We start from the raw sequence: 15,730 nt of genomic DNA, 5'->3' as shown, positions 1-15,730 counted from the left end.
TGCTCTTCTGATTAATATGTTCAGCGTCTAAATGCACACACAGTACCACTGGCTTATTTGTGCAGTCGGGAACTGTTGAAATTTACAACATACCTATAATTTGAAATGTATTTTACTTGGATACCATATATATATAAACAATACATTTATATTGGGAGTTGTTCTGACTTGTATAGAAATACGTCACTTCTCATAGCTGCATGTGTCAGAACTGTCTGTCCATACAGTTCCTATACTACAGGGTAATGTGTCAAAGTAGACACGTCTTCCGTACGTTTCAGGTGCATCTTCTCTGGGACTTGACCTGAAATGAGCCTGTACGAGCCGTCGCTGTCTCTGGATGCTCGGGCAGTAGTGGTTCCTGTGCTGTTTGTTTTAAAAGTGAGCGTGTCCATTACGGCTCTATGGCCTCTGGGTGGATTCTGCATGTGTTAGGGAGCCGACACGGCCCGCAGAGTCAGCAACACGGTTTGTTTTGCTTCCAGGATTTCAAAGCGTCGCACGGGAAACGTGAGCAAGAAGGGGGTGCTGAAATGGATGTTTTCTCTCCATTCGCTGAGGGCAGTGTTTTGAGCAGACTTGTGGGCTAAAAATAAACACATTTTGCCGTTTTATTGCAAGTCCGAACTTTTAAGCAAGTTATTTTAAGTGCAGTAGAGTTTTCAAGCTATTCATTGGCATTCAGCAATCGTTACAATTATTTTTAAAGTTGTAAACATTCCTGAAGTTGATATCTTCTTTTTTTCCCCTCGGCTTCTTCATGCTCGCTTCTTGATGATCTGTTTCTAAATTAGCCGTCTGCAATTATTTTAGGAAAGTGTCCATCATGGAGGACGAAGATCAGAATATCCACCTGAAGAACCTGTCAATCCAGCAGTCGGCCAATGAGGAGGAGGCCCTCAACCTGCTCTTCCTGGGGGACACCAATCGCATGATCGCCGAGGTGAGAGGGGGCGGGGCCACGTGGTGTGTGTGTGTGTGTGTGTGTGGGGGCGGAGCTAGAGCGGGAGCATAGCTGTGGCCCACAGATGGAAAAAAGCCGCCCAGTGCCTGGGAGTGAGAGGCGCTTGTTTGCTCCTCTCTAATTTAACCGTTTCCCGAAGCGTGTTGACATGATCGGAAAGGGCCGTGTTTAGAGAGAGAGAGAGGGAGAGATAGAGAGAGAGAGAGAGAGAGAGAGAGAGAGAGAGAGACGCGGGCCAGGACACAGTGTTTGTATGTAGCGCTTTTTCGTGCCGCTCAGCTTGTGGGTTTTAACACGACTCTACCAGGCCCCGGCGGGCCCACACACTGCTCGTACCTCCGTGCGGTCACGCCCCCCCATCCCCCCACCCCCTCCCCCCCCGTCCCCCCACCCCCCGCCCACGCCGAGGTCCGGCATCCAGCGGACACCCCTTTTCTTGTGTCCTGGGTAAACAGTTGTGATTGTATGTCGGATGCGAAACGTTTTCTTTTATCCAAACGATAAATACGTTCCTGATGTGCCCTGCCTGCCAGGGGTACCGCAGTTCTGAGGTACGGGAAGCGTCTGCGTGAGTTACTTCCATCGCAGGCGCTGGGCGCTGGGATTCGGGCTGTCCGGTGGCGCACGCGTGCGTGTTTCAGGTTTCTGGAGCGGTCCAGAGGCTGGGAAACGCTGCAGGATCACCGCGCGGACAAACAGGATGCGCCCGCTGCGTGTGTTTGCGCGCTGTGTGCTGTGCGCTGCAGGCCGCGTGCTCAGAGCAGCAGAGGATCATGGGTGGCTGAAAGGGGATCCCAGGGAAAGCTGAGCGCGTGCGGACGTCGTGCGCTCCCCTCCGCTCTGGGCTCTGCGGGCCCGAGGAGTTCCGCTGGACCTGTGGTTACTCAGAACGCTGGATCGCTTCTGGCCTCGCGTCTCAGCACCTGATCCATCCCGCTGACCCCTGACCTGGAAGTATTCGACCGCAGGGAGCGGAGAGCCGTGTTTTTCCTTTTCGAAAGCAGCTCAGCGGCTGTCCCATGACGGGGCCCGTTCAACGAGGGGGGGGGGGAGCGTGACCTCATTAACTCCCCCGGACAGGAAGTGCCGCCCCCCCGCCCCCCCTGGACACGCGTCCCTTTGATCAGGGGCCCCCCCGTGTGCTCTACCTCATGCCTCCCACGCGCGCACCCCTGTTTATCCTCCCCCCCCCTCCTCGTGCCCCCGTGTGCAGTGCAGCTGTGGTTCCCCCTCTAACCTGCCCGCACAGCAGAGCTATTGTTGCGTTTCCACGGAAACGCCGCGGTCGTCAGGTCGGCGGTGCGCTCGTCTTGTGTGGTCAGCACGGTCGCAGAGGGTCAGCGTTTCGCGCGTAAACAAGCGGCCCAGTCCGGCCCGGTCCGGTCCGGTCCGATCTGGGCCCCCGAGCTGCGGCTCTCTTCCAGGGGAGTGAGGAGGGACAGAGAATCAGACGGAGAAACAGCGAGGCTCAACACTTCATTAGAAATCTCTAAACTCTGGACGGCCCAGCCGCGAAAATCACGAAAAGTTCGCCGAACGTAGGAACAGCTGTTGTGTTTCAGAGATAATTTGCTCTTGCTTCCAGTGTACATTTTTTCTGACGATAGCTTGGAAGCGCTTTCCTTGACAACAGAATCCGGTGAACATGACCGCAAATTAAGTAGCAGGGATTTATTGTTTTATATACTGTGCTATTATTTTCATCCCTCTGGCTGCTTTTCTTCGTTTTTCCTACGTTTTTTTTTTGGTTTTTTGGTGGTTTGGTTGCCAGTCCGGTATGTGTCCATATAACTGCTAACCTTTACAACTGGCTAGCGCGGCCTACTCTGAAACTTTAACAGGGGAAAGCGATACTGGAGCTTTTAGCCGCAGAGCGAGGATCATGGGACTGGGTTGTTAAGGACGGCGCTCGCGCGCGCAGCGTTAGCCGCGAGCTACGCGGGATGTTCTATACTGCTGCTTGTATTTTTTCCATAGACTGCGTTGTTGCCGTTCTCGTTGTTTAGTGTTAATCAGTTTAACCTTCAGAGTCCAAGTTGAACTATGCGGTTGTTCCCTGCACTTGGACCGGTACTTCTCTCTAGGGGTTTCGTCATACTTTTTCCTGGTTATGGTTATACACTTTGTTGTAGGTCGCTCTGGATAAGAGCGTCTGCCAAATGCCTGTAATGTAATGTAATGTAATGTTCTGCAGTTGTTTCAGTGACGTGTCGTTGAGCTTCTGAGAGCTCTAATGGAAACAGCGGTGTTAATCAGACGGCTCCCGGTCGGATTCCGAGCGTTAAGGAGAACACCCGCGGATGGTGAATGTGTAAAGCAGGCTAACTCCTGCGGATGGCGGATGTGTAAAGCAGGCTAAACGAAGCTCTGCAGGCGCGTGTTTTTTTGGCACTGTTCGGGGCTGCAGGCCCCTGTCACGGCGCGTTTGGGCAGCGCTACCTGAGTTCTGCTCTCTGCCCCGCCAATAACGTACCACTTAATCAGAGAGAGGGAGGAAGAGAGAGGGGGGAGAGAGAGAGAGGGAGGAAGAGAGAGGGGGAGAGAGAGAGAGGGAGGAAGAGAGAGGGGGAGAGAGAGAGGGAGAGAGAGAGGGAGGAAGAGAGAGGGGGAGAGAGAGAGAGGGGGGGAGAGAGTGGGGGGAGAGAGAGAGGGAGGAAGAGAGAGGGGGAGAGAAGAGAGAGAGAGAGAGAGAGGGGAGAGAGTGGGGAGAGAGAGAGAGAGTGGGGGAGCAAGTATGAGAGAAAGAGAGCGGGGGAGAGAGTCAGAGAGAGAGGGGTGGAGGGAGGAAGGGAAGGAGGGAAAGAGAAAGAGAGAGGGATGGTGGGAGGAAGAGAGACAGAGGGAGTGGGAGAGAGGGAGAGATAGATACAGAGAGAGGGTGAGAGAGCCAGGGAGAGAGTTGGGGGGAAACATGGAGAGATACAGTGAGAGAGATAAATGGATAGAGAGAGAGACAAAGAGAAGTAAAGAAGGTTAGTTTCTGCTGTACCGCAGTAAGATGCTGCCTGTCTCAGCCTGTGTCTCAGGCTCATCCTGGGGGCGTGTGTGCTGCACGTGTGCCCGAGCCTCTGGCTCTCATCTCGCTGTTCGCTGATCACGTCTGATCTGCCGTGTCTGCTCCTCCTCCTCCTCCGTTTGATCTGTCCAGCTCTGTCCTGCGGTACGGGGGCTAACTTCCACCCTTCGTCTTTTCCCAAATTAATTAACGCTCCCTCTCGCCTGGTGAGTCACGCTGGCCCGCGTCGGGATATTTTAGTCCTCGCGAAATAAACAAACCCCCCCCACCCCCCATTTGAAACTGACATATGTTTACTGTTCATCAGATGCACATGTCAGGCTTGGAAGTTGGCTGGAGTTGGAGAGAGAGAGAGAGAGAGAGGCTGAAAAAAATGCGGGGGCCAGTGAATGTCCAATCGATGGAAAACGCCTGTGATTCCGCTTTGCCGTTAATACACTCCACAGTTCAGGAAGTCACGGCCTATTTGCTGCCTTCCTTCATAGCCACGCTGGGATTTCTTCCAATTAGTCAACTCAAATCGACCCAGTCGTCGCGCTGCGCGAGAGGACAGCGTTCCAGCCGTCTGACAAATGGACGAGTAGTCCGAATTGCGCAATTTTTAACGGCCGGATTGCACCGAAGTCTTTTGTCAGTCGAGAGACAGCGGGGAGGGGGGAGAGTCAGGCTGTTTAGAAGCCCTCTGTCTACTTGACACGTCCATGCTGTTGAATGCTAATAGGCAGAAACCGAATGGACACGACGGTAGCCAATGATAGCAGGAGAAGAGAAGCTTCCCCCGTCTTTCCTTGGATAGAGCGTCCTCTCCATGCCAAAGGTCAAAGGTTCCTTTGCTGCGCATGGTGGCACGTGCGTTTATGGACCGTTCTGTCTGGTTTATACCGGCGTTTGCTCGTCTGTCAGATAAAGCCAGGCTGCTGACTGCTTTTGAGGAACTGTGGGTGAAGTAATGACATCAAGGACATTATGATGCTGCAATAATGATCCAGATTAGCCTGGGTGGTTTATGTGCCAAACTGCTGTCCTATATGTGTCTGTACCTGTTGCTGTGTGTGTGTGTGTGTCTGTCTGTGGTGCGTGTGTGTGTGTGTGTGCGTATGTACGCAGTGTGTGAGCTGTATCCTGCTCCTCTCTCTCTCAGACCCCTATGAACCAGGCCTCCACACGCTCCCACTGCATCTTCACGGTGCACGTGTGTGTGTGTGTGTGTGTGTGTGTGTGTGTGTGTGTATCTGAGCTGCTCCTGTGTCTCTCAGACCCCTATGAACCAGGCCTCCACGCGCTCCCACTGCATCTTCACGGTGCACGTGTGCAGCAGGGAGCCCGGCTCCTCCATGCTGCGCCGCTCCAAGCTGCACCTGGTGGACCTGGCCGGGTCCGAGCGCGTGGGCAAGACCGGCGTGGGCGGCCTGCAGCTCACCGAGGCCAAGTACATCAACCTATCGCTGCACTACCTGGAGCAGGTGAGCCCCGCCCATTTTACCGCCAGTCTGCCTTTGCTTAAGCGGGTAGATCAGCCGAGGACTTGGTTTTGCTTTTGCAGTGATGAGATCACAGATTATTAGAATGTTCCTAATTGAACATTCTAATGCTGATGTCACAGTCACTACTGGTGACTGAATGCAGTGGAGTTCCAGAACACTGACTTAGAAAAAACCTGCTGTGTTCATTTTAGTAGGTAATTTAATTTAAGGAATGGTGCAGCCAATCAGATGCAGGGAATGAGTAAGTGGCCAGGTGTAGAGACAGTTTTTGTAGGAATTTTGGCAGGACACCGGAGTTCACACCCCTCTTCTTCTGAGAGGTCGATCAGGGGTGTGCACGCTCACCTTGCCACCTCTCTCGCCCCCCCCCAGGTGATCATCGCTCTGTCGGAGAAGAACCGCTCCCACATCCCCTACCGAAACTCCATGATGACCTCCGTCCTCCGGGACAGCCTGGGGGGGAACTGCATGACCACCATGATCGCCACCGTGTCCGTGGACAAGAGGAACGTCGACGTAAGGCCACCTGCCTCTCTGCTTCCCCCGCCGAAGCTTCGCCGTCACCAAACGAACCGTTTCTGCCGCTCGTGGCATAAAATATCCCTGCCGTTTCGCTGAAAGCTGATTGGCAGAGGTCAGATCAATATGCCAAGTTTGGCCATTAGCTTCACCTGCTTTACTGCTAAGCTAGTCTGACATAAACACACCCTTTCAACAGACACCCAGGCTTAGCAAGAGTTTGTCAAAATGTTTGAAAAATCCGTGCCCCCTGTATTGGGCAGTATGAATAAAAGTCTTTCATTTGTTTAAACTACTGAAGTCGTTTAAAAAAGGAAGTTGTAGTCGTAGTGCCATTACCTTCCTGAATGAAGAATGGCAGTTTGAGAACCGTGAGAGCCAGCGGCTCCCTGGATTTCAGAACGACAGACTGAAGCATCTTAAAAACTTCAAACAGTTCCCTCTCAGTCTCCCAGGCCGAAAGGAATAAACGCACCGCCAGAGTGACAATAATGTGTCAACGAGTTTGAGGGAGAGCGCATAAATAACTCACATCGTGAATCAGCTTGAGGACGAGTGTGTAAATAACTCACCATGTGAATCAGTTTGAAGACAAGTAAGTAACTCACCCTCAGTTTTTTGTAATAATAGGCCCAGAAATTCATTTCTGTCCCTGTAGGGGACATGAGTTTCTGATCTTAATCTCGAGAACCATGTATTCTGCTAAGGGACATTCAATAAATATAAATTATATTTTCGAAAACGTGTTCTTTGTAATCCATGACACTTGTATTACGTCAGAAATAATTTAAGAACGTACACCTTTTTTCTGCCGGGTCCCAGGAGGTTATAGTAGGCCCATAAAGGTTTGGGCTCGGGCTGGATCAGGTGGGTGGAGCCTGTTTACCTGCAGCTCAGGTGTGTTTCTCCCGCAGGAGTCCATCTCTACCTGCCGATTCGCCCAGAGGGTGGCGCTCATCAAGAACGAGGCTCGGCTGAACGAGGAGCTGGACCCGGCTTTGGTGAGCGAGAACCTTCCGGATCGCTGTACAGCAGTGGGGCTGTTGCACTGGCCAGTACACCACAGCCAACCAATCAAATTCCATTCATTGCTCATGTACATTTGTAACATTTTGGCAGAACCTCTTATCAAAAGTGTAAAAAAAAATAGTGCTTTTAATTTCAGTACAGTTCAGGAAAGCTTCACACCCATGCATTTTGCTAGTAAAACAACTCAGAAAACAAGTAACTGCCGTTCACACAATTTGAGCTAAGTTCCTTTTTAATGGTTATATGGAGGGTTTGGAAGGGTTGGGAAGTAAGTAAGGGATAGACAAGTTTTAATTGTATTAAAACTTTCATTAATAAGTACAGGGTAGGTAGGTGCTGCAATGCAATGCTGCAATACAACGACCATAAATACTGCAATACGAGAACCATAAAGCGGTTTGCTATCATGCAGTTACTGTATGTCGTGACTCCTCCTGTCCTTGAGTAGGTCAGAGGGCGTGCCCTTGGCCGCGCGTGGAACTGTGCGCAGGCAAAGCCGGTCGCTTCTGAAGTGCGCTATGTCACCACTGCAGATAAGAGCTACGTAGCATTAAGCTAACGGTGCCAAAAGCAATCAAACCACGAACTGAAGGGCACTCAGGACCAGCGGTGTGAAATGGTTTACCACAGAGGTCTTAATGCGGCTGAGCTGCCAGGGCCTGGACTCTGTGTGCTGAGTCAGGTGTGTGACACGTCCCTGCTGTGTCATATGGCATAGAGCGTTTCCATAGAATTACGTATTACGCGTGACAATTTGGCCTGTCATTCAGGAAAAGAAGACAACGTTATGTTCATTGTTGTTTTCACAATCCACGGCACTGTGAGTATATCAAGTGAAGTCAAGCTGGTGCATTTTTTACCTTGTGAATACACTGACTGGCTGGTGATTGGCCATGTGTCACATGTTAAATCAAGGGTTTGCACTAATGGCTGCAGCGTAGTTTGCTGTAAGGTTGGTTGCTCTACAGGAGCTACCAGACTCTAGAAACGCATAGACATGCACACACACACACACGCACACACGCACACACACTCACACACACTCACACACACACACACACAGACACTCACACACACTCACACACACACACTCACACTCACACACACACACACTCACACACACACACACACACACACACACACACACTCACACACACACACACACACACACACACACACACACACACTCACCCACTCGCACACACACACACACACACGCGCACACACTCACACTCACACACGCACGCACACACACAGTGAAGATGGATTGGGAAACCTTGTCCCCATGTTGCAGATTGATGCTGAACAGCTGCTTTTGGAGACACGTTGCACCAGTCCTGTTTTTAAAGAGAGAGGAAGGATGGGATGAGGTGGGACAGGGGTCTGGCCCACAGGAACGAGCGGAGGTGCGATGCCTTTTCGGGACACGTCTCAGGTGTCCCGCCCCCGGCCCCCACGTGGGCTTTCCGTACCCCCAGTGCATTCTGGGTAGGCCGGGGTTCCATCACTGCCACGTTCCGCTGGAGAGCGAGTGCTCCGTGGAGGACGGAGATAAACACGCGTTAATGTGGAAAGTATGCCTGTTTGTTTTCATTTGCTCGTATCTATTTAATCCCGGCCTCCAATGTTTTCTAGGAGGGGGAAATAATGGCAAAAACACACAAAAAGGTCTGTTATCCAAAGTGCCAGTGAGCCGTGTCACTGCGGTTAGAGGAAAGGTTCACAAGATGTTCTGTTTGTTCCAACTTGCTGATTCCTACAAGGATCAGATCCACCGTCCGGCATTCATTCATTGGCTCTTTGAGGTTTGTCCTTTCGTCGGATATATCGGGAACATGTAATTTAGTGTTTTTCTCCGCAGTTTTGGAATTGCTCAATAATAATTGTAGGCTTGTCCCATCAGTCAAACTTCAGTTCAGGAGGGCGTACGTTAGCACGCTGTGTGGGTTCAGTCCGAAATGTGGGGTTCCTCGTTGCTCCAAGTGCATGTACCACAGTTGGATCCACCACAGGGAGGGGCCTAGCAAGAGCCTGCTGGGCCTAATGGAGCATTCTCCAAGTAAGTAAACGAGGGATGACATCACACTTTAAATCAAGAATTTCAGAATGTCATGCGGTTGCATTGGTGAACCAAAACTCTGGCTGGAGTGCATTTTGGCCATCGGGGTGCAGGTTTCACCTCGGACAACCGCACGCGACACAGTTCCCTCTCATATCTGAGCCAGTGGCGCAGTGAGTGGAGGTTTTTTCACCTGTTTACACCGACAACCAAGTTCTCCTGCGGGGGGAATACAGAATGTGTACAGATTTCACACTGCAAGGTTGTGCCGAGCCCTGCTTCCCGTAGATGTTTGAGGATTTCACGACCGACGAGACGGTTTGTGTCGTTTTTAAGACTCTGCTGCGTCTGGCTCGGTGGTTTAATGGGGGGCGGGGGGGGGGGGTAGGGGGGTCAGAATGAAGCTGAGGCGTCCTCTCGAGCTCGCTCGTTTACCAGAACACAGCGGGGAACGCTGCGACTCTGCATTCGCCTCGCTAAATTGAAAGGCATGATGTCATGGGGGTTTGGATCGCCCTGCTGGTCTTCCCATTGACCCCGCGCTAAGTAGACCCCGCGTTAAGTAGACCCCGCGTTAAGTAGACCCCGCGTTAAGTAGACCTGCCGCGTTTCGTGCCATCTGTTTTCTGTCAAGTGAAGCTCGCAGGCCCGGGTCAGGGGGTCCAAAAACCTCCCACAGCAAAGGTACATCTGATCCCCTCCCTTTTGAAATGCAGAAAATTGCATAAAAAGTTGCCAGTGTCCTTGTGTCTTCTCTCTCTCACACGCACACGCACACACACACACTCTCTCTCTCACACACACATACACGCTCTCTCTCACACGCACACATACACACACTCTCTCTCTCCCACACACACACTCTCTCTCTCACACACACATACACACTCTCTCTCACACGCACGCACACACTCTCTCTCTCCCACACACACACTCTCTCTCTCACACACACATACACACTCTCTCTCACACGCACGCACACACTCTCTCTCTCTCACACGCACGCTTTCTCCTCTCTTTCACTGACACTCTCCTCCCTCTCTCGCTCTCCTCTCTCTCTCTCTCTCATATTTGTGGGTTCAGAGCAATCAGAGCTGATTGGCTATAGGACTGAATGGTGCCTGGATGGTTTTAAAGGCATTTATAGCTGCGGTGGTTTGGGGGGCGGGGGGCACTGATCAGACCAGCTCAGACTGCTGCTAAGGCTGCTCGTTTGACCTCTGTGCCCTGTGCACCCTGGCCTCCCATTCCTCTTCCTTATCTTCCTCATCCTCATCCACCACCCAGCCATTCTGGGTCAGTCTCCACAGCAGAAGGCACCCTACCCCAACACATCCTGGTACACCTCCTCTGGTCGCCCCTGTCGCCCTTCAAAGGCCCTGTCCCAGAGGTCGGCTGCCCCGCGAACTCCGGAATGCTCCCCCCCCCCCCCGCCCCGACCAGACGCCTCATTAGCGCATACCTGCGACTCCAGCCCCCCCCCCCCCCCCCCCTCTTACCGACCGCCAGGGGAAATGTTTTGGAACTGGGTGTTAAAATTCCTGTGGCTTTGTCTGGCCGGGGAGGGGGTAGGAGGGGGGGGGGGGGTATTGCAAAGCCGGGCATGATGGCTGTTTGTGGTAGACAGGTAGGTTTACAAATATGTTACAATATGTGTCCATGTCAGATTTAGCAGGAAACGGCGGCGTTCGTTAAAGGAAATGGCGGTGGCACGCAAGCGGTCCTCTCCCTCCGGTTTTGGAGGACATGGTGCCCATAAACGGGTGGCCCCTGGGCGCTGAGGAGAGGGGAACGCCCTGCCCCTCTGGGGACACGCCCTGCTACCCTTCCCGCTGGACGCGGCCTTTCCCAGGTTTTTCGTTTTTTTTTTCCCCGGGGTCGGACGAGGACGCGCTGATGTCATCGGTCACGTGTCGCGCTGCCCTGCCGGTTCTGTTCCCATCGGCCCTATTCTGGGACGGGCGCCGTCGCTGGCCACGCCACGCCGGTCCGGCTCTGACCGTCTCTCTCCCGCCAAGCGGTTTTTTCCGGCCGTCCGTGAAGTGGACGCGGCGGCTGAGGTTTACCAGCCATTGCATCAGTGCGACGGCAGTGCCATCTGAACCGCGACGAGCGGGCGGACGGCACGCTAATATTCCCCATAATAAGAGGCCGGAGGGGGAGGCGGCCTAATCCCCAGCCCAGACCGTGTCTGATTGGTTCAGCACGGCGGCGCTCGGAGGAGTCTCGTCCGTGGCGGGATTCCCGCTGTGCCGAGGTCGCCGTGTCTCACCGGGAGGGGGGGGGGTTGTACCAGACACAGCGGATTGCGACCTCGCGACCTCTTGACCTCTCTTGACCTCTAGCGGCTGTGTGTCCAGCGTGTTTGGAGCGTTGGCGTGTAGTTGTGTTCCTGCGACGCTGGAACTTCGCCGGCTGCCCTCGAATCGTTAAGTTTCTCCTGTTTCACTGACCTGTGAGACAGAATGGGGGGGTGGGGGGCTGGGGCAGAGGGTTGTGATTTGGTGGGTGGGTGTCGCTCTGAAGACGACCGTAGTGCAGGAACCTGCCCCAGTCTGCAGATGGGCGACCAGTTCACATTCAGGGTGAGTTTGGGCTTGAGCTAAAGGGACTTGAGTAGAGCGTAACCTGTGGGTGGGGCAAAAAATTCAAAGCACCATGTTGAAACCGTGTTCCGACAGCAACCATTAAAGGGATTGATTTTCATCACGGTCAGAAAAGGTGACTCATCTGTTCACCTTTGAGCCCTGGCCTTCCAGACGAAACGACGACTTTGAGCTTCAGAAGATTTGGTTTAATCCCCCCTTTACTGCCTCAGTCCAGCCGCCCCTAAGCCGGGAGGTCCTGCCGTAAAAACTGGCCCGGCTACCAGTTTCTGCCGCCGGTAGTGCCACTCATTACCCCCCCCCCCCCATTTTATCTATTTTTCTCTGCAGTTTCATTAACTTTTGTGCGCCTGGGTGTACACTGGGTGTGAATCCAAAAAAATCAATCCAAAAGGTGAGAAAGTGGAGGCCCTCCATGGCAAAAAAAAAAAGGCTTTTCCCTTTAAAAAAAAATGCTTTTGTTCTTTAGGCAGTGTAAACAGAGCAGTTATGCTAACGCTGTGTGTCCTGCACTGCACAGGCCAAAGCTTGCCTCTTTAGCCTGAGTGCTAATGCTAACGCTATGTGTCCTGCACTGCACAGGCCAAAGCTTGCCTCTTTAGCCTGCCCGCTAATGCTACGTTGCCAGTGACTCAACAAACCATTGTTTGTTGGCGCCCATTCATGATCCAGCCTTTCGGCCTGGAAGCAGAGAGAGGTATTAAGTGGAGCAGTCTGATTAGGAGTCTGTTTTTTTTCTTTTCTGCCATGATGCTTTTTTGTCCTCAGAATGGGTGGTGGCCGTCCTGCTCTGCCAGGAATCCCTGTTTCTGCCACAGAAACCTTAATCGCTGCGGAAAATAATTACAGCCCTTTTTTATATTCACCAGCCGCTGCTGATGAAAACATTTCCTTTTGAGAACCCAGCATCTGGGTGGAGGGACATGTTGCAGTGGTGAGAAGTTTACTTCTTTTTTTCCCCCTTATACCACTGAGCCGCTTTGCCAAGGCTTAACCCAACATGTGCTGACTGAACATCCTGAGCTTGACCCAACATGCACGGACTGGGCATAGAGTTAAACCCAACATGCACCGACTGGATATCCAGAGTATAACCCAACATTTGCTGACTGGAGAGCCAGAGTTTAACCCAACATGCGCTGAGTGAAAATTGATTTTTATTATTGTCTTGGACTTGGTTTAAAAAAAAAAAAAAAATAAAAAAAAAAAAGATTTTATTTTTGTCCAGTATCAAAACTTCCTGTAATTTTGCTCCCAGCATGCAGCTGTCTGTAGTTATTTAGGCTTCAGTGCGATGCGCTTCACCGCGAGCGCGGTTTTTAGGACGGGTCTGTCCCAGGACGGTAATACTCACAGGCAGCGGCGCTCAGAGTAGCATTTTCTGAGAGAGATAATGTGTCAGTGAGTGAATGAGTGAATGTATGAATGTGTGAATGTATGAATGAGTGAATGTGTGAATGAGTGAATGTATGAATGAGTGAATGTGTGAATGAGTGAATGTATGAATGAGTGAATGTGTGAATGTGTGAATGAGGGCTTGGGCTCGTGAATGGGGCTTGTAGTTTTCATTCGGAATCCAGTCGACTCGGTTGGCTCGTTACACCTGTACTGTCCCTCACATGGACCTCTCAGACATGGGGTACACACAGCCATTCCTCCTGAGTCCTGGGAGCCTGAAACGCCCGCACAAATTTCACCCCGACCCCACACGAGCCCGCATTCTTTCCAGCCCGATCCCAACCAGAGCCCACGTGCTGCGGCATTTTGAAAAGCCAGATCTGGTTTGAAGCGCATCAGTTATAGCGGACACGCCCTGGTCTGGAGTGTCATTGATGTTGGGTTTGGAAAAAGATGCAGTTGCATGTCTGGGTTGGATCATTGGGCGGTGCGTTGCAGCAGGCTTGTGCAGTATCCCGCGGTAACATCGATGCTCCTGTCTCACGGCTACCGGTCTTCGCATTTCACGAACCCAACGTTTTCTTTTTCAGCTTATTTTTTTTTAATTATCACTGGAAGGCCTTTCTCTTCAGCTTCCTGTAGCAGTGCCTCTTCACCTGACCAAGCCCAACTGTGGGCTGTCTCGGTCTCCATTCTGCAGAGTTTGAAGTTCTCTTTAAACCTCTAACAGGCTAAAGATGGGTGATCCTCAGTCAAACCGCTTTATGAGGACCACTGTGGCTGGCCCGCTGTATTTGTGTGTGTGTGTGTGTGTGGTGTGTGTATGTGTATATATCACTGAGTGATGGGTCTGTGTATGTATGTGCCTTTACGTGTTAATATGTCTGATTGGCTGGTTGATGGGTGTGTGTATGTATTTGTATGTATGCGCTTTTGTGTGTCCCTTTGTCTGATTGGCTGAGTGATGGGTGCTTGCAGGCAGGCTGTCTGTGATTGGCTGGGATTGTGTGTGTGTTCCAGGTGATCATCCGTCTGAAGAAGGAGATCCAGTCCCTGAAGGAGGAGCTGGTCTTGGCGACGGGGGAGCAGAGAGAAGATGATCTGACTGAGGAGGAAATGCAGAAGTACTGATCCTTTAACATCTTTCCTCTACCTGTACTGCCTCACCTGTCCTCTACCTGTACTGTCTTCCCTGTCCTCTACCTGTATATCAGCATTACTACTGCCTCACCTGTACTCTACCTGTACTGCCTCACCTGTCCTCTACCTGTACTGTCTCACCTGTGCTCTACCTGTACTGTCTCCCCTTTCCTCTACCTGTATATCAGCATTACTACTGCCTCACCTGTACTCTACCTGTACTGCCTCACCTGTCCTCTACCTGTATATCAGCATTACTACTGCCTCACCTGTACTCTACCTGTGTCCCGGCATTGTAACTGTCTCACCTGTTTCTATTTGAATCTCATTTCTGTATAGACCTCACTGTGTGCCCAGGGGCATTGTCCTGCTGAAACAGGAAAGGGCCTTCCCCCTAATTTGGGGAAGCACAGAATCGTCTAGAATGTCTCATTGTATGCTGTAGCATTAAGATTTTCCTTCACTGGAACTAAGGGGCCTAGCCCAAACCATGAAATCAGGGTGTCCAGATACTTTTGGTCATATAGTGTATGTTCTATTGGAACAGTACATGTATCTCAGCCATCAGTAGATGTTCCATCAGTACAGTTGCATTCCTTGTTCTCCCTTCACTCTCTTTTCCACCAACATTTCTAATGAAAAGCTTAAAGCTTATTCTAAAATACCACTTTACGTGTATCTGATCTTCTGTGGTCTAGTGATATCTAAATAACACTATTACATGAATTCTCAAGGTCCTGAATGGGACAAGACAGATTTTTGAAAAGCGATCTGCCGTTCAGTAAGTTCCGGGACGCTGGAAGTTGCCCAGAATTTTATTTTTTTTTTGGCTTGAGGACGCCGGCTCTGTGTCTGTGATGATCTCAGCAGTGGCCTGGAAGCAGCAGTCATCTCAGGACACGCTCAGCTGACAGTCCGTCATGGACCGAGACGCGGCTGAGCTGGCCCCTGCCGCCCCCGCCACCCCGCCCACCCGCCCCCCCCCACCCCCGCCCCCAGCGCCGCGCACAAACCTCGCTTTCCGGAACGCCGCGCCGCTTTGAGTGACAGCGGCATCGACCCGTCTGGTCCCGGGCCGGCCCGGTCACGGTGTCTGGTCCGCGGGCCTTTTTTTGTGTACTGGGCCCGTGACGGGTTCTGTGGCCTGGATGAGAAGCGCAGCGAAACTTTGATAGATTTTTCTCCTGAGACCTTCCCATGGGGGATATCATTCACCCGCCGATGTGAGGAGATCGAAACACAGCGCTAGAGTGCATTTAGGAAAGGCTTTCAGGGATACAAACGGAGAGGAACTATGAAGCAGCTTTCCTAGAGTGCAGTGCGGCAACGTCCAGCCAGGGCTGTTTAGTGCGCAAAAAAACAATTTTGCTGGAGGAGGTCTTCCAATTATTCTGATCTGCATTTGTTGTGGCACAATTAATATTGGCATATTTTTTGCATTATTGCAATGTTAAAAAAAAAAAAAAAAAGGCTTCCAGTAACACATCCATCCATTATCTATACCCGCTTATTCCT

General features: G+C 51.7%; 1 protein-coding gene across 3 annotated transcripts in view; it reads left to right on the top strand.

Annotated features, from left to right (window-relative positions):
- kif6 (kinesin family member 6) overlaps window positions 1-15,730 on the top strand; it is an 87,712-nt gene that overhangs the window by 16,115 nt on the left and 55,867 nt on the right. For all 3 annotated transcript variants that reach the window (XM_035396354.1, XM_035396268.1, XM_035396182.1), the window contains exons 6-10: window positions 814-943; window positions 5,237-5,443; window positions 5,837-5,980; window positions 6,898-6,984; window positions 14,096-14,199. In XM_035396354.1, the coding sequence (XP_035252245.1) occupies window positions 814-943; window positions 5,237-5,443; window positions 5,837-5,980; window positions 6,898-6,984; window positions 14,096-14,199 (672 nt within the window). The remainder of the gene's footprint in view (window positions 1-813; window positions 944-5,236; window positions 5,444-5,836; window positions 5,981-6,897; window positions 6,985-14,095; window positions 14,200-15,730) is intronic.

The sequence above is a fragment of the Anguilla anguilla genome, chromosome 1 (genome assembly GCF_013347855.1).
Source record: "Anguilla anguilla isolate fAngAng1 chromosome 1, fAngAng1.pri, whole genome shotgun sequence".
Taxonomy (NCBI): Eukaryota; Metazoa; Chordata; class Actinopteri; order Anguilliformes; family Anguillidae; genus Anguilla; species Anguilla anguilla.
This window is presented reverse-complemented; position numbering and strand designations above follow the sequence as displayed.